The sequence below is a fragment of the Colias croceus genome, chromosome 17, assembly GCF_905220415.1.
Source record: "Colias croceus chromosome 17, ilColCroc2.1".
NCBI lineage: Eukaryota > Metazoa > Arthropoda > Insecta > Lepidoptera > Pieridae > Colias > Colias croceus.
In genome coordinates, this window is record NC_059553.1 from 8,423,380 (window position 1) to 8,446,301 (window position 22,922).

The 22,922-nt window shown below is 36.8% G+C and overlaps 1 protein-coding gene and 1 pseudogene across 1 annotated transcript; one reads left to right on the top strand and one right to left on the bottom strand.

Annotated features, from left to right (window-relative positions):
• Positions 1 to 931: 931 nt before the first annotated feature.
• LOC123699390 (UDP-glucose 4-epimerase-like) lies at positions 932 to 21,026 on the top strand. The gene is made up of 8 exons (XM_045646334.1): positions 932 to 1,027; positions 16,505 to 16,760; positions 17,119 to 17,232; positions 17,727 to 17,903; positions 19,470 to 19,650; positions 19,911 to 19,999; positions 20,298 to 20,490; positions 20,885 to 21,026. Exons 2-8 carry the CDS (start codon positions 16,521 to 16,523, stop codon positions 20,974 to 20,976), a joined length of 1,086 nt encoding a protein of 361 aa, XP_045502290.1. The 5' UTR covers positions 932 to 1,027; positions 16,505 to 16,520; the 3' UTR covers positions 20,977 to 21,026.
• Positions 8,144 to 9,175, bottom strand: LOC123699396 (annotated as a pseudogene).
• Positions 21,027 to 22,922: the final 1,896 nt, after the last annotated feature.

Sequence of the window (22,922 nt, forward strand, 5' to 3'; positions counted from 1 at the left end):
TACAAACAGCAAGTTTAATTACAATCATAAGCTTTAATTCTGCTATAATAACAGCTGTTATACACGTCACTGTTATTTTAGACGCTCTATGTCTATTGTCTATGTATAGAAAGAAATCAACTTTAATTCATAAAAGCTTTTATAGAACAAATGGAATAAAAAGCTCAAGCTAAAGCTTTTAATAAAATGAATAATGCAATATAATTAGCGAAGTGCATAATATGTTACGCGAAAGCAATGGCTGGCTGCAGGGTTATGTTCACACAACTCACAAGGTAAGTTGAGGTCACTGACAAAATGTGGCCGCATGTCACACCGATACGAATGACCTAGCCAAAGGTGTTACGGTGTGTAGCGGTGTTCGTTCTTCGTTGTGTATGTGGAATTAAAATACATAATTCAAAATGCTGAAGTATGTATGTACGATATTATTTATTAGATATTTAATAATATATCATCTGAGTCTTTATTTGTATCAAATGCAAGGTTTTCGGAAAATATTAAACAACGCTTTATTACCTATAATATAGGTTTATATTAAATTGGAACTCAATCGTGCGTTGTTGAAAAAGCTTCTTTCAAGAGCGCTTTTGAACAGTGAACTTCCAGATGTTAATTAATTTATTTTCCAGAACTATGGTTATGTTGTTTGTAATAATATGGTGATGCTGAACTTATGTATTTAGCAAATATGCAGCTTGCTAATGGTATTAAAAGAATGTTTAAAATCTGTCTAGTAGATTAAGATTATCATCACATATGTAAGTAAAAATACCCCGTTTCCTCTACATAATTGATGTGTAGATAAGCTTGAATTGTTTATTTATCGGCCATCCGTTCGGCTCAGTGTGATTGTCTGCCATGGTAAGTCAGATGACGTAGTCAGTTCATTGCAGACTTGCGGACATCGCTCGATAATAAGCCAGTCAGATGCGCGCGCGCTGCCCTTCGTGTTGCGCGCCTTTCGCGAAATAATACTATAAACCGATTAAATAAGTGCAATATTAGTTAATGGGATACGATACACGTAAGTATATAACAATATAACGGTATTATGAGTGAACGGTTGACAATAACGGTTGCTTTGATACCGGTTTGGTTTCGTTTCGATTTGTGTGTATTTTATTTTATTGTTTCTCTCTTTTTTAAAACAGCATTTAGGAAATAAGGAAAGTCTAATTATTTATCTAAGTAGACCACAAAAAAGCTCACGTTTATGTCATAAAATATTTTTTATCTGCTTAATTAATTAAAACAATAAATTCTTTACACACTTATGTATTAATCTAGCCATGAAGCTTTAATTTATATCGAAGAATGAATCACTTTCCGTTTGTAATTCCCAATGAAGCGTGTTCTAATCTAAGATTCTAAGAAGGCCTGCGGTTTAAGACTTGTAAACAGGCATCTTTATTTCTTGGGTTACTGAACGCAAAGCTCACAGGATGCAAAAAGATCATATATAACATAACCGGGAGTCGTCTTTATTCGTTCCAGACATACCACATTTTTGTCATTTATTTTTTCATCATAACTAACTACCTAGTTGGTGGGCAGAGATATCGCTCATATTGTATATTATTTAAATGTTGAGCTTCCATTTATAGTTTTCGTAAATTAAAACAAACTACTTAGTTATATAAATACCTATCTAATATTAAGATAGGTTTTAGTGAAAGGTGAAACACAAACGCGAAAACTTTTTTTGGTGCTTTGTACCAAATATTCTATCGGTTTAATAAACCGGCTAATTTCTGCACTCATATTTAGGTCAGGTAGTTCATTAAAATATAGTATAATTATACTATTAATAAATAATTATATGCGTATAACTTAAAAACTTGATTCAGTTTTTGAGACATAAATCTCGGTGGTAAATGTCAATTCAGCATCAATAAATAATTAACAAGGAATACTTAATTTATAAAAAATATATTACAATAATGAAAAAAAATAATACAGATTATTTTAACGCAGTTTGGGACACGGGCTTCATAAGCGGGGTCAGGCCATCCAAGCTGACCAAGTGCGGGTTAGTAGATGTCGCGTCGCGCGTCGTCGAACTTTCGGTTGACGGTATCCCCACGATGTTTACAACCCGTCCGATTAGGGCCCTTCTGGCCTCCTCCACTCAAGCGACAGCCCAAGCCGAGGTTCGAGATCCCCGTCAAGGGGGGACGCCCTTGTGCATGTCGCTACCAGGGTGAAGTGTGAACCTTTAGTTCACCCCCGCGTCCGCGTTAAAATGTAGAAGCCTTTCTGGCTAACATTGAGAAACACCTTACAAAAAAAAAAAAAAAGATGTTTACAAATTGAAAAATCAATTCATTTTCTTCACGCTCGCTTCGAACCCCCGACTTATGGATTTGTAGTCCGAGGTCATCACCAGCCACCACTGCTGCTAATGTATGAAAATCTCGTAATAATTACGTCTTTCAAGAACAAGTATATTTTTCTCTGCGTGGAAAATAGCGGTTTATTTTCTACTTACGCAGAGATAAAGATCAGATAAAATAATTTTGTAATTTCTCCGTATCATTACAAGAAAATCGAATTAAAAATATCAAACATTTCCTACACGTTTATTTAGTAATTTAACATGAATTGATAAGATAATTACTATTTAGAAATGTTATTTACAGGGTGGCTCTGAAATACGTTGACAACTTATTTTACGATTTATTTTATTTTTCTTTTATACAGTATATCTGTGACTACTAAATAATAAAAATACAGTATTATTTTAATGTAAATATCTATTTATTTTCAAAATAACCACCTTTAGCTTTAATACAAAGGCTTAAACGTTTTCTGAAGTTTTCGACGATTTTCCGTACCTCCTCTTCAGATATTTTGTCCCACTCACGAGTAAGTGTTGCCTTCAGCGCGTCTACACTTCTGTGTGATGTTGCACAGGCCTTCGCCTCTAGAATTGACCATACGCTGAAATCCATTCGATTAAGGTCTGGTGAAAATGGAGGCCATTCCTTGGAACTTATGAACTCTGGGAAATGGTCCATACATCACTACTGTACATTTGAGGCCCTGTGAGATGCAGTAGAGTCATGTTGAAAAGTCCACGGTTGGTCACCGAAGTGCTACTGGCTCCAAGGAAGAACTACACTCTCTAAAATATCGCGTCGGTTTATTTCTTGATTCATTTTCACACCTTTTTTTACGAAAACGAGAGGAGTTTTGCCTGTTGAGCAAATGCCACGCCAAACCATGACTGAATCCGGTCTATGCCGATGGGGGATAATTGCTGTGGCTCCAGGGCGACTAGAAGAGTAAACTTTATCGTTTTGGCGGTTATGAGACTGTTCAATCTGAAAAATTTTTTCATCGGTGAAAAAAATATTTTTCCACGCTTCACCAGCGGAGCGCGCTTTCAGTAAGCGACATCTTTCAAGGCGTATTTTTTTATCTTTATCATCCAACCGCTGCGCTTTTCGAAGCTTGTATGCTGTTAACTTGAGCTCATTTTTAACAACTCGTTGTAACGTTGAATGACTTACACCTAAATCTCGAGCCATTTTTCTTACCTTGGCTTGTGAATTGCGGGTCTATCTTTGTTTGACGATATGTCGAAGCCTAGGCGTCTTTACAGTTCTTTTTCTGCCTCTTCCCAGACAGTTACCATGTTGGCCAAGCTCATCGTAGCGTTTAATAGCAGAAGAAACTAACTGCCGACTGATACCGAGAAGTCGCACTACCGCGCACTGCCGCTTACCAGCCTCATATAAGGATATTATTGCACCTCGTTGAGCAGACATAGTAAAAAATGACTAATTTTTAATTTATTCTCTTCACAAATAACTTTAAGTTGGCGCCAAAACATGTGAAAATAATAATTAAAAAACAAAAGCAACGCAGCATGTCCCATTTTTGAAATTTATTATTTTGAAATTTGTCAACGTAATTTAGAACCACCCTGTATTAATCGAAAACAATCAGATACAGATCTCTTTATAAATGACGTATGTAGTATATATGTATACAGTACACTAGGTACATTAAAATAGTGCCGGCATACTACTTAGGTACTTGTTGACTAGAATGCATAGGTACCCACCCACTTATTGAAACACGATTATTTCGTCTCACTATTTATGAAAAACTAGCCGCTCCGCGCGGTTTCACCCCCGTGGCTCCTCTCCTGGTGATGGTATATAGCCTATAATAGCCTTCCTCGATAAATGAACTATCTAACACCGAAAGAATTTTTCAAATCGGATCAGTAGTTCCCGAGATTAGCGCGTTCAAACAAACAAACAAACTCTTCAGCTTTATAATATTAGTATAGATTACATTATAAATTTAAAACCTAGCATAAAGGCACACACATACTGACACACTGCACACACAATTTATCATCATTTCTCAATTTTTTTGAAGAAAATTATTTCTACTCAATGAAGTCTGCATTCTTTTAGGCTTATATTTTTATGATTCTATTATCTTGATGTACTAGTTTTTTCCTTCCTCTTAACCATCTGACTTAGCATTTATCTTAAGATGATATCATTGGAGTTTTCATTATTGAAGCGTGTCGGAAACTGATGCGTTATTCTTTTAAATATTTTTATTAACTTCACCAAGACTGCACCTTATAAAACATACGTTTTATTTTATTTACCTATAGGTTTTATTTTATTAATGTCTAAGCTTTCATTATTAGGTACCAGCTACTTACCCTTTAATATTTTACGAATAATGTTTGCAGAAATTATTCTACTATTGGTGATTATTATCAACTATTTTATTGAAAAGCAACTAAACTATTTTATTGAGTCTATGAATCAACATTGATTATATAATTATTAATATCTCTATTTATTTATAAATAAATTATCTCATCTTTCTATCATTTAGCCATTCCTGTAGTCTGTATCTAGTTAATATTAAGACATTTGAACTTGAGTATTTCAAACGCAGATGATAAAATTTCTGAAGACCTCAATGACGTTATAAGATTCGGGACAAAACGGTAAAACATCTTCACAAAAGAGCTCCACTCAGCCGTATTAGCTTCACCTTGATAGCTTTTTAGTACGATTTATCTAATTTTAAAAACAATTGTAACGCGCTGTACTTGACGTTCAATCGTAAGAGCGTTTTCACATTGTCCGGTCCGATATCGGATATCGGAAGCCGATAGCCGATATCCGATATCGGACACAATTTGCCCTTTCACATTATCCGATAATATCGTCCCGATATCATGAGTGTTGCCAGAAACTGGAAAAGTAGATATATGGAGAATTAAAAAAAACAGTGGATGCATTTATGTTACAAAAAATAAACTTTATTTTAAATAAAATAAATAGTAGTAAATAAACTATGTTTTTCAAACCGGTTTAATCTGCTGACTGCGGAGTTTGGATTTGTACCCTCTGCAGAGTCAGAATCTAGTTTCAATATTCAATTTCATTGTGAGGCTTGTTTTTTTTATATGCTGTTTTTCTTTTTTTAATAATAGAACATGTTTATTTATTTATTTATTTATTTATTCATACTTTATTGCTCTGACTTAACTTAACTAGGAACTTAATCTAATTATAAATTTAAACAAATGGCGGTCTTATCGCTAATTAGCGATTTCTTCCAGACAACCAGACGTACGGAAGGAAGTTAGTTTGAGGAGAGGAATAGGGCAGAGCATAAATATAATAAGTAAGAATATAATTATTAATATGTAACTATGAGATTATCGAGAAATACAATATATTATATTCACAATAGTAGGTATAGGAAGGAATAAATAAAGGCCATAAAAATATGTTAATAAATATATAAAGCGATAAAGATATATAATACAAAATAGATTACCTATTAAGAACGACAAGAAGAATGATAATAATCGCGTACTATTATTTTAAACATGTTGTGTGGTCGTAGTGAATTTTAGAACTTTTTTATATTAAATCATGTAGTTACGACTGTTATGTTCATAAACAAATAAAATAAAATAAAATTCAACTCAGTATTAAAGCGACGAAACTGGCAAATATAAATTCAAATTACATTTACAAATGTAGGTGCTGTTATTACAATTTTATAGTGCTAATAATAATATATATATATATTATACCTATAAATAATAGGTAGAATGTACATCATTCTACCTATTATCTGGGTGTGCAAATATTTAACGAAATAAATTAAACTAAACTAATTCTTCGTTGTCACAGATTCCGCAATGTAATAAATTCTTGAATGTCATAAAATTGTTTCTCCATTAACTATTTCGTCAGTTTCTTCTAAAATATGTCATACTATTTTTGTTGATTTATTGTACATGTTGGAAAGTGCAGTATATTTTGATACCTCGTTAACATAATATGCAAATTTACTTTTCCTTTCTTAAAATATTCTGGGTAGTATTTAACAAATATTATAACTACCCCTTTCTTTCCAAGCTAGTACCTATTTGAAAAATCAGTAGATCACCCGAAAAATCATAAGGTCTAGCAACACTGGTCATCATGGCAAACTATAATAAAAAACTTTATTTGTTGTATTTATTATATTTGAGACGTAAAAAAAGATATAGATATTTTTGTTTACTTCAGTTCAGCCAATTGCCGTATATTATAGGACGGTATTAAAATAGCTCCCGTAAAAATAGTATTTTTAATGCCTTTAAATACTTAAATGAATGTTTTCTTAATAAAAAGGTTTAAAGTAAATGAAAGGATTTTTTTTTTACATTCAGCGCCTAGAAATGACTGAAAATACACAAACTAGTGCTTTTTTTGCTGTTGGTATACTATCTTTTCGAAAATTGAGTTGGTAACACTGAACATTATCGTCCGATAGTTCACGGGAATATCGGTGTTGGCTCCGATATCCGATATCGGACCGGACAATGTGAAAGACAGGTACCTAAATCATACATTTTACTTAGCCTCCGATATCGGATATCGGCTATCGGCGCCCGATATCCGATATCGGACCGGACAATGTGAAAACGCTCTAACCCGGGGTGGGCCCCTTCTCCGTCCCCCCCGCCTCGGCACCGCGCACCCCGCTCGCCCTAGCAGCGGCGCGGGCCGCAACAGTCGGCTAGGAATGGGTCGTCGACGCATTTTTCATCAACGAGACTAGACCGTTAAATGTCGTTCATTAACTAGTCGATCAACTAGTTAAAATCTTCGACTAGTCGATGTGTAAACTGAAACGAATTGACAACGATTGACACGGTCGACCGACGCGCGACGGTATTGGTAATCGAACGTTCGTTACCTTGAACTGAGGTCTACACTCTACATGTAAAATTCCACATTCTTACCACGAAGTTATTACGAATTATAGATTTTCAAAGAATTCAATGTCAGGGTTGTCTCTAGTAAAGAAAAAAGTTGTGTGGTTTTATGAAACCACGGTAAAAGTGAAACTTTTTTTCACACTAGACATTTAACTAAAAATTATCGTATTTGTACGATAATTATCGTACGTATCGTGCGTCACGCGACATGCGCTACACAGACCAAAAAGTTTGAGACGATGTAATAAAAGTTTCACTTTAAAAGTCAAAGCTATTTTTTACCAATTATATAATATTATATATCACCTATCTATTACCAAGTTTTTGTTTATGATTTAACTTGTCGTTTTAAGTCGTTAGTTATATTCGATATATTAACATTATTCAATATATTATTATAGGTAGGTAATCCTTATGATATGCAATAAATTAACTGAATAAAAAAAATATCTTAGATTTTTACACAGATATATAAAGATTTTTAAGACAATTCAATAATATCAAATTAATACAAATTAATCTCCTTTTTTTTCAATATTTCGAGCATTGATCATAGTAATCTCATTAAAAGTCAAACGGAATTAACGGTAAAAATATTGAACTATCAACTCGCGACGCGTCGCGGTCGCGTCGCAAACGTGTCGACTGACGAGCCGTCTACGACGAGTCGTTTAGCCGTCTACGGTGGACTATTATACGGCCACGTCGAAGAGTTAACCGTCGCGGACGCGTTGACGAGCGTTTCGACTCTTTTGTTTAGTCGTTGAATTCAACTAGTGCGTTGGTGAGCGATGGACTAGTCGAATCGTTGAATGTACATAGACGGTTAATTTAACTAGTCCGTTGATTCAACGCCCATGCCTACAGTCGGCCATGATTCGTGCTAACGGTTACCTATGCGTCGCGCAGCAGCGCGTACGCCGTTAATTGTATTTTGATAATGTGTAATAAATGTAAGAAAATGTTATAACTTTATGTGTTAATGTATCTTAATAACATGTGTGTTAAAGTAAATAAAGTACTTTCAACCTTCAATGTTATAAGTGGCGCTCCAACTCGCGGCCGCGAACCAGTTTAAACAAGTTTGTGCCGGTCGACCGTTAACGGTTTTCGCTTTCTTTGTTCCTGTGTTCCCGTTCTCTGGTACCTACGTAAAGAGTGAAGATGCCTCCACGTAAAGTACGAACGGACACAAAGGCAAGTGACGCTGACGCGCAGTCCAGCTCGGATGAAGATACCAACAGACCTTCGCCAGTGCTCATGTCTGGTGACCAGCTGACTTCATTTCTTACCGCCTTCGCGAAGACTCAGGCGGAAGCAAATCGGCAGCTCGTCGAATCCCTCATGGCATCGCACGCGGCAGGTGGGTTTTCCGCGCCGACGCCCTCACCGACACCGTCGTCGACTAACAAAACAGGGAACATGTCCAAGTGTACGGCACGCTTCGATGGTTCTAACCGTGACCCGGAAGTCGTGGAAGCTTTCATCGACTCCGTCGAGATGTACAAAGAGTGTGCAGTGGTTACCGATGACCTTGCGCTTCGTGGTCTCCCGATGCTGCTCCATGGCGAGGCTGCAGTATGGTGGAGAGGGATCCGGACGGAAGTGTCCTCGTGGTCCGAAGCCGTCAGACGATTACGAAGTATGTATGTTACTCCGTGTCCGGCTCATAAGCTATATCGGAAGATATTCGCTAACGAACAAAGTGAAGAACTCGCGGACTCCTTCATCATACGTATACGAGGCATGATTGCTAAGTTTCCTTACGTATTACCCGAAGAAGCTAAGATAGATATGATATACGGATTATTACATAAACGTATTCGCAAGCGATTACCTCGAGGTATGGTTAGCAGTATTGAGTCGCTAATCGACAAAGCCCGAGATATAGAAGAATCCATTACGGAAAGTTCCAGTGCAACTTGCAAGTACTTCATCGCAGCCGGCGCCGGCGGGAACGACGCGCGAGCGGCACGTGCGGGAGGCCGGTACGCGGCCGCCGCGCGCCGCCGCCGCCGCCGCCGCCGCTTCGTGCGTCAATTTGGCGGGAAACGGTGTGACGTCCCCGTCGCTCAGTGGTACTCAGCAGTCGATCGCGCGTTCGCAGGTTCAATCCGTACGTAATAATATGTGTAACGAAGTGCAAAGTGTCGCTAAAAATAATACCGCGAGTGAAACAAAGTTATTCTGTGCGTATTGCAAAGGTCGAGGTCATACGCGTGATTTGTGTCCAAAGAAAGACTATAAAGTATCGTCTTCTAATAATAATAAGTCTAGCCTTGTTTGTTATGGTTGTGGTGAAAAAGGGTATGTACGAACAAATTGTCCAACATGTAAAAATAACGTATCGAGTTTAAATTGTAATGTTCACAGTTGTAATGTAAACAGTTGTTGTAATGTTAATAGTTCAAATGAACCACAACCTTTACGTAATGTATTTTATTCAATAACTACGACACAAGATTGTTTTAATGTTTGTAGTACGTCGAATAATACCATCGCGCAAGACCGCCCTATTTTAAATATTGAGATTTTAGGTTATTGTGGTTCAGCGCTTATAGATACTGCCGCCCGGCGTAGTATCGCGGGTTCATCGCTATATGCATTATTGTTACGTTTAAATGTTAAATTTAAATCACAGACTATGTCAATTAGATTGGCCGATGGTAGTATTCGTACGAAAACTGTATTGTTAACATGTGTTAATGTGAATTGTATGTCTTTGTGTATTCCTGTTGAATTTGTTGTGTTTCCCGATGCGTCAAACAATGAAACGCTATTAGGGATAGATTTCATTAGTAAATCTAAGTTAGTTTTGAATTTTGATTCCATGACATGGTATACAGCTGATCGGCCTCAGTTCGTTCACCCCCTACTGACGGAGAGTTCTCGTGAGGTGGTGGATTGCGCCTCTCTCAACCTACTGAGGGAAGATGAGGGCGCGCTGTTGACTGAGGAGGAGCGTGGGGGTTTGCAGAATCTTTTATGTGAGTACTCAGATATTTTCGATATAGGGTAATTGCGCCAGTTCGCGTCCACTTAGTGCAGTTGGAAAGTTTGAAGGAGAAAATAAAATTGTTCCAGAACAAATTTCAACGCAAAATTTATGTAACGTGTGCATTACATAGTCTATTTTAAGATTTACTTTCAATTGTCTTGGAAATATCATGTGGTTTTTATTTATCTAGACAAATAGCAGAATTAGGCGTTTTACCCAGTTCGCGTCCAAAAATTCCAGATTGCGTCCACCTGTGGACCAGTTCGCGTCCACCAGCTTAGAAAAGGAATTAAGAGTGTATTGGGTGATTTTTTATCAGATAAATGCAAATAAAAATTAGACTTTAATACATTATTTATTTACGAATATAGTTATTTAATAAAAACCGGTCAAATGTGAGTGAGACTCGCACACCGAGGGTTCTGTATTAACCTGTTTTTTTTTCATATGTTTTAACTGCAAATGATTATTTTTTCAATGTTTCCCTTATTTGTGCTATAAGACGTTGCTTCGTACCAAACTTCAAGTGTCTGTGTTCACGTAAAGTACCCTGTAGGTTTTGATTCCCTTGCGAATGTCGTAATTTGCGAAAATTTGCAGCATAAACGGCTGTATCTTTTGATTACTTTGGCTTATAAGTTTGATTTTTTCACTGCTTCAAGGGACCGTAGACTTGAGCATTCAATATAAATTTCAGCTTTATACTTCCACGCGTTACTGAGAAAAAGGGTCTTGACAGAAAGACAGACCGGCAGACGGACATACAGACGGACGGATATCAAAGTGATCCTACAAGGATTCCGGTTTTTCGTTTTGAGGTTCGGAACCCTAAAATCAACATTCACTGTAAGGAAACTGGAAAAACTTATTTATATTTATCTTCTCATTATTAACAAAAAACAAAGTTACGCTAAGTAAATAAATAATAATAAGTTCTATTAAGATTACCTACTTACCCTATTTTTTAGTTTCTATTAAATTTCTTTTTTGTTTAAGTATATACTATTATTTTCTTAACCACAGACTTATTGACTCTCATTCTCAAAGATACTAGTCTCTTAGAATACCCATTTTAAAATGAAAAAATAGCGTAAAAATTTGCTAATTTGAATGAAAATTTAAATTATCAACTTGTAGTCTTAGTCGAAAATTTACAATCTATTTTAAATACATATTTTAACAAACAATTCATTGCTATGTAATGAAAAACAACGTGGACGCAATATGTTCTATTGTTATGCACTATAGGTATAGTTTGCGCCCACCGTGGACGCAAAATGGAAGTTGTACAAATTCGGTGTAGTAATTCGCGTCCACCTTATTTTAGCTATTAATTGTAAAAGATATAAGCTGATTTACAATCCATACTAATCCATGTTTTGTTAGCAAAGTAAAGAAACAGTTACATATTCAAAAATTCACATTTAACAATAAGATACTTACCGTTGAACGCGACGCTGCGCACTATTTTTTTCTCAAAATCCCGCGCGTTTAAGCTCTTTCGTTTAATAGCCAAAATTAAATATTTTTTTTAAATAGGATAGGCGATGCGCAGGCTTTTTTGAATATGTGTGCATGTCTCTTATACATTGAGGTATTATAGGAAATTTTTCTTAGTACAATTTTACTTAAAGTATACTTATTTTCGTGAATTTTCTAAAAGATATCCGCAAAATGGACGCGAATAGGCATGTGGACGCGAACAGGCGCAATGACCCTAGTCGGAGAGCCGACTCCATTTGCGGAACATCACATCGATACCGGCGACCATCCGCCTATTGCTTCGCCCCCGTATCGCGTTACGCCTGCCAAGAAGGAGGTCATGCGCGCCGAGTTAGACAAGATGTTGGCGGAGGACGTGATCGAGGAATGTGAATCCGCCTGGGCAGCACCATGTGTCTTGGTACCAAAACGTAATGGTACGTATAGGTTTTGTGTCGATTACCGAAAGTTGAACGCGGTCACTAAGACGGATGCATACCCCATGCCGCGTATTGACGAGCTCTTACAGTCGACCAAGAAAGGTTGTGTAATGAGTTCCCTGGATCTTCGCAGTGGTTACTGGCAGGTGAGTACCGCCGATCGTGACAAAACGGCGTTCGTCACGCCTTTCGGTATGTACCGCTTCAAACGTATGCCGTTTGGCCTTAAGAATTCGCCAGCGACGTTTCAGAGGCTTATAGATCGTTTCCGATCAGGGTCTACTCTTGGCGGTAAGACTATTTTAGGTTATTTGGATGATCTTTTGGTGATTTCGGAAGACCTGGAGTCCCACCTAGCAGATCTGCGTGCTGTATTCGAGCGTCTCCGTGTGTTCAAGCTTCGAGCCAACCGAGAGAAGTGTGTGTTTGCCAGAGACCGACTCAAATACCTTGGGCACGTGATATCTCATGATGGTATATCACCAGACCAAGAGAAGGTAAGTGCTGTTATAGAAATGAAGGAACCGACAAACCTGCAGCAACTTCGCACCTTTCTCCAAACCTGCTCATGGTTCCGCAAGTTTATCCCAGAGTTCGCCAAGGTGGCTGAACCACTTACTCGCTTAACAAAAAAGTCTCAGGCGTGGGTATGGAGTTTGGAGCAAGTTAAGTCTTTTGAAACTCTTAAGAAGCTCCTGACCACGGCCCCTATTCTTGTTCAAGCGGATTATACGAAACCATTCGTATTGCGGACTGACGCCAGTAATTATGCACTCGGCGCAGCCTTACTCCAGGGGGAGTCACCGAATCAGGAACATCCAATTGAATATGCCAGCCGTCTGCTCACTCCGGCCGAGCAGAATTATTCCACCACGGAGAGGGAGGCTCTCGCAGTGGTGTGGGCAGTAGAACGATTCCGAGGTTACATCGATGGTCACCAGGTTAACGTGATAACAGATCACCAACCTTTGAAATGGCTCTTCACTCTCAAGTCCCCAAGTGGCAGATTAGTGCGTTGGGCCTTGAAGTTGCAATCTTTCGACCTGCGTATCGACTATGCCCCAGGTAAGGTTAATGTACTTGCCGATACGCTCAGCCGTCCCGTGACATCAGATGGTCCTGCATCTGAATCGGCTATCTGTCCTGTTGTTGTTGATGTACCGCGCTGGAATGCAACCTCCACCCGTGATGCGCAGTTAGCCGATCCGGAAGTTGCAAAAATCATCCAAGACCTTGAAGGTAAGGATGAACTTAATATAAATCGCTGGTCTGAGAGAGGTTATCTCCTGAATCAAGGTGTTCTGTATCGGTATATACCTGATACTGATTCCGAGGAGCCTCAACTCGTCGTACCGGAGAGCCTGCGGAAAGAAGTCATGATAGAATGTCATGACTCACCTACCGCCGCTCATGGTGGTATTGATAGAACAATACACCGTATCTCGCAACGTTTCTATTTTCCTGGGATGAGACGGTTTGTAACCGAGTACCTGAAGACCTGCACCGAGTGTCAACGCTACAAGCCATCAACACTCAAACCAGCCGGTTTGCTTCAAACTCCTGTCCCGTCTCAAAGGTTTGAAACTATCGCAACTGATCTTTTTGGTCCGTTGCCTAAAGGACCCCAAGGTGAGAGATGGATCCTCATAGTGGAGGACACCGCTAGTAAGTGGGTGGAAGTCTTTGCTCTCACCGAAGCCACAGCAGAGATGTGTGCTAAAACTCTGGTCAATGAGGTATTTATGAGATTTGGTCTTCCTAGACGGATGATTTCTGATAACGGAGTGCAATTTGTGGCAGATGTTATGCAGAAGGCGATGTTTATTCTAGGTGTCAAACAAAGTCTGGTGCCACTGTATCATCCCGAGGCGAATCCCGTTGAGCGGAAAAATAGGGATCTAAAGGCTCAGCTCGCCATCTTAGTGGAAGGTCGTCATCAAACTTGGCCAGAGGTACTACCGTTTGTACGGTTTGCTTTCAATAGTTCAGTTACTAAGTCTACAGATCATACTCCAGCTTACCTGACTTTCGGTCGTGAGCTACGGTCACCCATTACGGCTCAGGCAGACCTAAGAGCAGTGGTGGAATCCGAGAACTTTGTTCCCCAAATTACGCCTTACCTGCTCAAGCTCGCAGATAGCGTCTCGGCAGCCAAGGAGACTATAGAGCGGCAACAAGATGCCCGTAAGACATATGCCGATAAGGGTCGGATGTCTATCCATGAATACCTGGAAGGAGACTTAGTCCTAATGCGGACCCACACGCTTAGTAACGCCGCAAAGGGAGTCACTTCGAAGTTTAATCCAAAGCGAGATGGACCGTACGTCGTCTCTAAAAAGGTGAGTCCCACTACCTACCTCCTAGCTCATGATAAGACAGGAGAAATCGTCGGTAAGTATCATGTGTCAGATTTGCGTCCTTACCATGCTAGGGAGGGTGAATGTCCTGAGCCGATTATTCCTAAACGTAATAGAGGTCGTCCACGGAAGGTGACTTAACTGCAGCGCGCTTGTCCTTTTTGTTTGACCTCTCGGGAGACCCTTCCCTGGTCAAAAGGGGGAGTGTGTAACGCGCTGTACTTGACGTTCAATCGTAACCCGGGGTGGGCCCCTTCTCCGTCCCCCCCGCCTCGGCACCGCGCACCCCGCTCGCCCTAGCAGCGGCGCGGGCCGCAACAGTCGGCCATGATTCGTGCTAACGGTTACCTATGCGTCGCGCAGCAGCGCGTACGCCGTTAATTGTATTTTGATAATGTGTAATAAATGTAAGAAAATGTTATAACTTTATGTGTTAATGTATCTTAATAACATGTGTGTTAAAGTAAATAAAGTACTTTCAACCTTCAATGTTATACAATGCATTAAAATAACATAAAAATATTTGTTTTATTAAAAGTTTCCTGCGTGACCTTACCTTGCGTACGGTATTTCTACAGAAATAATCTCGAGGCTTAAATTGCAGTCACGATTTCATGAACCGATAATTAGCTTAAAAACTAGCTGCTCACCCCCGTGGCTCCACTCCTGTTGGTCGTAGTGTAATGGTCTATTAATAGCCTATAGCCTTCCTCGATAAATGAGCAATCTAACACCGAAAGGATTTCTTCAAATCGGACCAGTAGTTCCCGAGATTAGCGCGTTCAAACAAACAAATTCTTCAGCTTTATATTAGTATAGACAAGTAACAATATTTTATTAAGTGGCCAAAGCTGCAAAACTTTCGTTATTTTTTAAACCGCGCACTCGTGTTGTTACCTGACAACTATTCAACATTATGATGTAGAGACGTAGGTACCTACTTATTCTGCCTTAAAACTTACACATCACTCTAAAAATATTAGCCTATAGCCTTCCTCGATAAATGAGCAATCTAACACCGAAAGGATTTCTTCAAATCGGACCAGTAGTTCCCGAGATTAGCGCGTTCAAACAAACAAATTCTTCAGCTTTATATTAGTATAGATAAGTAACAATATTTTATTAAGTGGCCAAAGCTGCAAAACTTTCGTTATTTTTTAAACCGCGCACTCGTGTTGTTACCTGACAACTATTCAACATTATGATGTAGAGACGTAGGTACCTACTTATTCTGCCTTAAAACTTACACATCACTCTAAAAATATTTTATTGCAAAAGAAAAACATTATTGTCATAGCTATTTTATGAACCTATTCCATAAAATTTCTATAAACTGACTTGCCCAGCATTTTACCCAAAACGAATTATTCTTATTCAACAGTGGCTATTATGTATAATATGAGCTTTACTTCCGATAAAACAATCAAGGACAGTTTTAATTGCTATTAAACCGAAAAATCACGTGCTAACATCCAACTAATAATGAATCCCATCAGCAAATATTGATATATTTCCTCAATCGTCTTGAAGACGTGACTGCGGTTAACAGCAGTCTATCCAAGACACGATTTTAATTGCACATTGTTTGGTTGAAATGCGTAATAAAGCTGATGTCAGAATACAATTAATTTTATTTAGCCATATGTATGTCAGATGTAATTACCAATTTCCTGTTGAGAAGCACCGCGAAGTGGATTTCCGATTACTCGGTTTTCTTTAAGAGCAGCAGAAGATTTAAAGATGATACGACTATTGTAACTAATTTTAAACAACAAAAAATTAAAAATGTTTGCTTGTATTCGTCGTGTATCAAAGAACAAATATGGTAACTTTTTTGAAATTGAATATTTTATTAGTATCACAAACATTATAATAATATAAATATTTTATGTAGGTTCTAGGTTCTGATAATTCTTGTAACCAACGCATTTCTCTCGAATAAAAGCCGCTCTCCTTCCAGATTAAACGGCTTCACCATGCCACAGTTCCACACAGTATTAGTGACAGGCGGAGCTGGGTACATCGGCAGTCATTGCGTGGTAGACCTCCTAGAAGCAGGCTACGATGTAGTTGCCATAGACAACTTCGCAAACGCAGTAGAAGGTGAAGAGGGCTCCCCAGCGTTGGACCGCGCGGAACAAATCACGGGAAAGAAAATCACGTTTTACAAAGCCGACCTTCTGGACAAACAGCAAATAAACGATATCTTCGATAAGGTAATGATCGCTATCGGTTATGTTATTGTATTGGTTTCGTATGATAGATAAAAATTGATACAGAAATAAGTAAACGTGATTGCATTAGATAGTGGATGCCCTCATTTAAACTTTAAATACCTATTTAAACAATGAAATGCTATTTTTATGCTATATATTTTCCTTGATCATAATAAGAATCACTACATCATTGCTGGGTTCAATGAAGTTCTGTATCTTTGATTTATTTAGGTTTTTAACCGACGTCATCCTAAATTAACTCAAAAAAACGCAACAATAACTTGCTTGCCAAGAATTTTTATTAGTATAATTTAATATTTTGTACATACAAGCATGAAATATGATGATTTTCTTACAGCACAATATAGATTGCGTGATCCATTTTGCTGCACTGAAGGCAGTGGGTGAATCTATGCAGCAACCGTTACTGTACTACCAAAATAATCTACTTGGCATGCTCAATCTATTGGAGGTAAGTAATTATACTTAACTTAACACACATAAAACCTTTCAAAAGCGTGTAGGATAGTATTTTTTTTACTTAAAAGTTGTTAGTGAATGTACTCTACAGAAAAGTACTCTTAAAATATACTTAAATAAGTTTTTTTTTCATAAGAGAGTCATAACCTCTCAGACAGTTCATCAATTAAGCGAATTGCTGTTACTGTTATGTTTAACTTGCTACTTTATTATAGGTACATACTAGCTGTGCTCCGCGGTTTTACCCGCAGTACTCTGCTCCTGTTAGTCTTAGCGTGATGATATATTATAATCGATAAATGGTCTATCTAATACCGAAAGAATTTTTCAATACCTAGCCTACTTATATAGATAAATTTTCAAATCGGACCAGTAGTTCCCGAGATTAGCGCGTTCAAACAAACAAACTCTTCAGCTTAATATAAGTATAGGATATATAGACTAGTCATTAGAAGATTTTTACATCTAGTAATCTCTTTTCCACAGATAATGCGTTCTCACAACTGCTACCAAATGGTATTTTCCTCTTCTTGTACTGTATACGGAGAGCCAGAACATCTACCAATTACAGAGACGCACGCAACTGGCAACATAACCAATGTTTATGGAAGAACTAAGTACTTCATTGAGGAAATGCTGAAGGATTTGAGCGCTGCTGATGAGGTAGATTATGATTTACCTTGTTTTAATTATTGTTTAGTGATTTTTCATGGGTTAAGTACGTCGTAAGTTTATATCGTGATGTGATGAGTTGTTTAAAGAAGTTGGTAACATTGCTTATTTAAAATAAATTGCATATAGCTATTAGTATAAAAAATGGATAGACTTCAGGCATTATGGAAATATTTAATGTACTGAGGTGTCAATGACTCATAAAGAAATAAATAATTAAGAGTTAAATGCGATGAAATAATTTAGATATTATGTAACAGTAGTTATTTTATAAATGTTTATTCATTATGAACATAACACTACGGTGGAATTACATTTATTTACGTGTGTATTTATGAATGAATAATTACGGAATACCTTTGTATCTACCATGTGAAAGTAGTAATCTCATTAATGATGCCACATGCCATAACGCACTTAAGCGAGCAATTAGACGAATGGCAATCATGGCAATAGAAATATTAATACATTATAATATTCTACCGTTAATACAGGCCTTACAATAATTTTTATAATGAACTAGCTGTGCCGCGAAGTTTCACCCGCATTGCTCCGCTCTTGATCTTAGCGTGATGACATGTAGCCTATAACCTTCCTCGATAAATGGGCTATCTACCTAACACCAATAAGGAACCGGGAACCAGGAACCAGGAACAATGCTAATGCTTGAAAAATTCTATTTTTCAAATCGGTTCCTGAGATTAGTGCGTTCAAACAAACAAATAAACAAACAAACAAACTCTTCAGCTCTATAATATAGGTACTTATTGATAAAGTAAAAAAAAAAATAGATAGGTATCTATGTATTTCTATTGATGCAGTTACGTATTAAATTATATTAGAATAGTTTTATTTTGCTCTACATTCTAGATCAAAGTTAAAAAAATCGATTATAGAACAATAAGCTATGAATTTACCTAACTATTTACCTACAGCTATAGAAAATATTTTTTCCTTTTCCTATTAACAATTTTCTCAGAATTTTCATAGCACGTGTTTATCTGATGATATAATAGAAATGTCTTGCCAACCGGTTTCCTTCACCCACTGTGATGAACGTAGATGATAAGTTCAAGGACTGCTTAGTTCCGCAATTTAATTGTGTCGATGAAAATTTTTTTTCTTAGTATAGTTTTATGATTTATCCTGATTTATTAAAAACATAATTAGGTGTATAATTTTATGATGTTACCTCATTATACCTAGGCCAGCTCTATTTTTGTAGAGAAACTTACACCTACAGTTATCTGAATAAATAAGTTTCGAGTTTGATTAAATTTATTGTAGTTAGTTAAATGTAATCTATATTCTAATTTCGGAAAATGATTCGATATTAGAAGGTACCAATGTAGACTACTTGTAGCGCATTGACATGATTTAAAAGAAGCGGTAGACATTTTATTAAATTGCTTACGTAAATAAGAGCCACAATAATTTTCATAGGAGTGAATGACAATGAGCAAATAGATCAAAAATTGCGTGAGACAAAATAATGCCCCTTTTCTTTGCCCTTGTTTGTCCATCAAGTTTTATTAAAAATAATAAAATTGTTTTCAGAAATGGAACATAATATCACTCCGATACTTCAACCCAGTAGGAGCGCATCCATCAGGGCTCATTGGTGAAGACCCCACGAAGGAGTTCACCAACCTTATGCCGTTCATGGCCCAAGTGGCCCTGGGAAAGAAACCCGTGTTAACTATCTTTGGAAATGATTATAATACGCCTGATCGTACAGGTGGGTATTTGGTCAAAACATTTTAGTTTGGTTCAAAGACCTCAAGTATCTTTTAATTTAGGTAAGTTTATTAATTTTGTAAATGCTACAGCTACGTGTAACTGAATAATATCTTTTATAGTATATTTGTATATTTTTTATAGTATCTATTATAATATTTTTGTAGATATGTATATCTGATTCTAGGATTTATTTATTTGGTAACTTAATATGAATATTTATTACAGTAGTAAATGAATAATATTCCTTTCTATTTTCAGGAATTCGAGACTACATTCACGTGATGGATCTTGCCAACGGCCACGTGGCTGCATTAAATTTATTGAGCACCAATCACATCAGGTTAAAGGTATGTTTTAAAATCCTATCATTATTATTATAATAAAAATCATATTATAATATTACAGTTTCCGCATTTAGTTCCGCATCTACTAATTAAATTCATCATCAATTCATCCTACAACAATCTAAATTTCCGTTAATTTAAAACTAAAAATAGGCAGAAGTGTTTTCAAATTATCTACTGTACTTTTAATTTTGAAATGTGGCAACACAGCTGCATCTTTATATGGTCGTGAAATAAATAAAAATCTGTAATTATCTCTATGAAAAGAACTTTTAGAAGAGAAATTTCTGTTCAATCGCAGGTATATAACCTAGGCACAGGCCGAGGCGTGTCCGTCAAAGAGTTAGTAGATGTCTTCGAGCGGGTCACACAAACGAAAGTCCCGGTGAAGTACGTGTCCCGCCGGTTGGGGGACATTACCGCTATGTGGGCGGACGCGACGCTTGCTAAGACGGAACTGGGTTGGACCAGTGCTAGGAGTATTGAGGAGATGTGTATGTTGTTTTTATTTATTTATGTAATAGTTAATAATGGAAAGATAGTAGGTTCAAGTTGTTTATTGGGGCAAAAGCCCCAAGCTCAAAAGAGCAAAGTTAATAAATGAGTAAAGGGACTTGGGATGAAGCAAAAACAACTTGGTGGTGCCTTGTTAGTGCCGTTCATACATGTGTTATGTGTATGATAATAAAATCATGAAAGCGCGAATGCTACTTTTGGAAAAATTCAGATGAAACTATAATTTATTTGCACAAAAAATTACGCGATTAATTTATTTTCTATTGTCTATTCTTAAAAAAATACAAAAAGTGGAGCAATTATTTCGGAATTAATTAACCATGTATGGATGAAGTAGGTATAAAAATTTAAATCAATTAATCCATATTACAGGTAGCGACTTCTGGCGATGGCAGACAATGAATCCCGACGGCTACCCCAAGAAGAACAAAGCCAGTGTCATAGTGATGAACGGAAAGAGTTAGTGTCACGCATTTTATAGTTATGTATTAATAAATAAGTATTTTATATTCGACCCATTTGTTTTATTTTAATCTATTTACTTACCTATATTTAGTTTTCCCCCATGTTACTTAAGTAGTTTTTAAAAGTTTTCATGGCCCTGACATTTAAAGGTCCAATATTAAAATTAGTTCATTGAAATGTTACATTTTTTTGGCTTAACCTTGCATTTTTTAGAGGACGCAATTTTATTTTTTGGATGTGTAGGGGGGTTCAATGTGAAGCTAAAACCAAGTTTGTGGGGTCGCCATCCTTGTCCCACGGCCGCCATCTTGAAAATAGTGGTTGAAATGGTTTTTACGATATATCTCTTAAACTATTTATCTGATAAAAAAAGTTTGTTGACATTATTTGTTGCAAATTAAATTTTCTACAATTTTGATCCAGTAACTTTTTGTCGTAGAACTATAAATAAAAAATTTATAAGCGAAAATGTTCAGAAATTAGAGCTATTTAAATGTTTCGATAAAATTGTTTTTTATCATTTTACGAAGAATGATATCAGACCATTTTTGTAGATTGTTTTTCGAGGAACAACTTTTACATACAACATTTTTTCATTACGTCAATAGCTAAGGTTTTACAGCGCTCTGAAGTGAGTACTATTTTTCAGTACTCTTAACTATACATATATTGGCTATTGGCTCTTTTCCCATGCAGCACTGCAAGAACAGAACATTTCAGCCCTGCTTTTCAACGTAAAAATAACGTGCTTCCAGACTCTAACCTCCTGGATGGTGGGGAAAAGAGTCAATAATTAATTATTAATAATATTGCAAAATTAATTATTAAAAATATTATAATAACAAAAAAAACAATTACTGATGACAAATAATTATTATTAGTACACACATAATATATGTATAACGTATAGCTAAGAGTACTGAAGTAGAATAATTTCGGAGCACTTTAAAACCTTAGCTATTGACTTTATGGAAAAAATGTTGTATGTAAAAGTTGTTCCTCGAAAAAAAATCTACAAAAATAGTCTGATATCATTTCTTCGTAAAATGATAAAAAAAAGTTTTATTGAAAAATATAAAGATCTCTATTATCTGAACATTTTCACTTATAACTTTTTATTTATAGTTCTACGACAAAAAGTTGCTGGACCAAAATTGTAGAAAATTTAATTTGCAACAAATAATGTCAACAAATTTTTTTATCAGATATACAGTTTAAGAGATATATCGTATAAACCATATCTTCCGCTATTTTCAAGATGGCGGCCGTGGGACAAGGGTGGCGACCCCACAAACTTGGTGATAGCTTCACACTAACCCCCTCTACACATCAAAAAAATAAAATTGCGTCCTCTAAGAAATGCAACCCCAAATGTAACTTTTCAATGGACTAAATGGTTTACCCTATAAGATGATTTTTGACAATCATCAATCATAATATGTTTTTAAATTTTTAAAGAATAGAAAAAATTCGATCAACAGACGGGATTCGAACGCGCATCCTTTCACGCATTTTTTCTATTCTTTAACGCCGTTAGTACACCGACGCATTCGCGAGCGGCAGCGAAACAACGAAAAATCTGTCAGTAGTATGGCAGGTTTTCGCATATCATATGTCTCACTATAGCACATAGATAGATGAAATAGTCGCGTCCTTGTCAGTATTGTTTCGCAAGGACCTGCGAAATGGCCATTACACAGACGCATTACGAAAAAGTTGCGAAAACATTGCTGTTTACTAACGTTGCGCAGATATTTCGCTACGCAGTAGTTTCGCAGAGATTCGCTGCCGCACGCGAATGCGTCGGTGTACAAACGGCGTAAAAATGTATATTTATAAAGCATTTGAATGCTATGAAACCAAAAATATCAAATTCGATCATAAATCATGATGATTTTTACAGATTTTAAAATGTGTGAAAAACTACTACACTAAAATATTATGA

Bases quoted from the DNA above. Each gene is read 5' to 3' on its own strand.
- LOC123699390 (XM_045646334.1), top strand. From the start codon at position 16,521: ATGCCACAGTTCCACACAGTATTAGTGACAGGCGGAGCTGGGTACATC. The intron at 16,761-17,118 runs GTAATGATCGCT...ATTTTCTTACAG, and splicing joins TAAACGATATCTTCGATAAG to CACAATATAGATTGCGTGAT. The intron at 20,000-20,297 runs GTATGTTTTAAA...GTTCAATCGCAG, and splicing joins CCAATCACATCAGGTTAAAG to GTATATAACCTAGGCACAGG.